We start from the raw sequence: 1,245 nt of genomic DNA on the forward strand, positions 1-1,245 counted from the left end.
TGCTGAAATTCTGAAAAATACCCAAGGCTATAGCCCATGGTTTTTCCAAAAATGGCTCCAAAATTACCCCAAATTTTTTATAGTACATTTTCTGATGCACATTGCTGTACTTATGTTATGTAGAAAGTTTGAATTGATTCTGACATCAAATTTCTAAGTTACGACCATTTTAAGAAAATGCCAAAGTTACGAAAATGACCCCAAATTTTTATTATATTTTCTAATACACATTAATGTACTCTATGTTATTTAGAAAGTTTGAGCTGATTCTAACTTCATATTTTCAAGTTACTTATGGCCATTTTAAGAAAATGCCGAAACTCTGAAAGATGTACTCAAGGCTATAGCCTATGGTTTTTTCCAAACAATGGCTTCAAAATCATCCTTAATTTTTATTATATTTTATGATACATATTAATGTCCTTATGCTATGTAGAAAGTTTGAGCTGATTATAACTAAAATTTTGTTTGTATTATGGCAATTGTTACCATGTACTGTAACCCTTTTTGGAAAAAATAATGGCTCCAAAATCATACCTACATGTACATGTAATTTTTATTTAATTTTTTGTACATGTAGTTGTGTTTCTGAGTATCTCAATTCTTTTATTGTCTATCTGTTTCTATGTAGTCTTATGATCGCAAAGTATTGGAATTAGAGAGAGACTTTCTAATGCAAGAAGACATGTAATTGTGCATAGATATAATACACAGAACAGGATTAGAAACAGGATCACGTGAGCGCATTATGCATTAAAACACTCCTAGTTAAATCGGAGCTCCAGGTAGCTGCTGAATTATTGTGGAGGCTGGAGACCCAGGCTGTCCCTTTTCAAAAAGTTTGTGGGACTCTAGCAACTACAGGAGATGGCGAGACACACTAGCATGAGCTTTTATGGTTACTTTTTGAGGATGGTTAGTGCATTAAGACATTTATTAGTACTTGCACAAAAGTTTTAGAAAGTTATAGCATGTTGAAACCAAAAGCCATATTTCATGGTGTCAGTACTCTAAAACTATTAAACGCAGTCCATAACAAGCATCACAGTGCACTGTGAGAGGTTAAGAAGTAACCATAGGAGCAGATATTTAGTTATAAAACTATCAGATATTGTCTGGAAAGTCCCAAAGTATTGTTAACAGTCACAATTGCCAGCCTCCATCGCGGCAAACTATTAGTGTTTCAATGCAAAATGCACTCACGTGATCCTGTTTCATGCAATCCTGTTCTGTGTAATACATTTA

At 33.6% G+C, this 1,245-nt stretch overlaps 1 protein-coding gene across 1 annotated transcript in view; it reads left to right on the forward strand.

The window, feature by feature from the left end:
- The first annotated feature begins 606 nt into the window (after positions 1–606).
- Positions 607–1,245, forward strand: part of LOC109586028 (uncharacterized) — a 6,913-nt gene continuing 6,274 nt past the window's right edge. Inside the window, exon 1 of the mRNA XM_020002196.1 lies at positions 607–687. Coding sequence (XP_019857755.1) covers positions 674–687 — 14 coding nt within the window. The 5' untranslated portion in view covers positions 607–673. The remainder of the gene's footprint in view (positions 688–1,245) is intronic.

The sequence above is a fragment of the Amphimedon queenslandica genome, unplaced genomic scaffold (genome assembly GCF_000090795.2).
Source record: "Amphimedon queenslandica unplaced genomic scaffold, v1.1 AMPQUscaffold_12964, whole genome shotgun sequence".
Taxonomy (NCBI): domain Eukaryota; kingdom Metazoa; phylum Porifera; class Demospongiae; order Haplosclerida; family Niphatidae; genus Amphimedon; species Amphimedon queenslandica.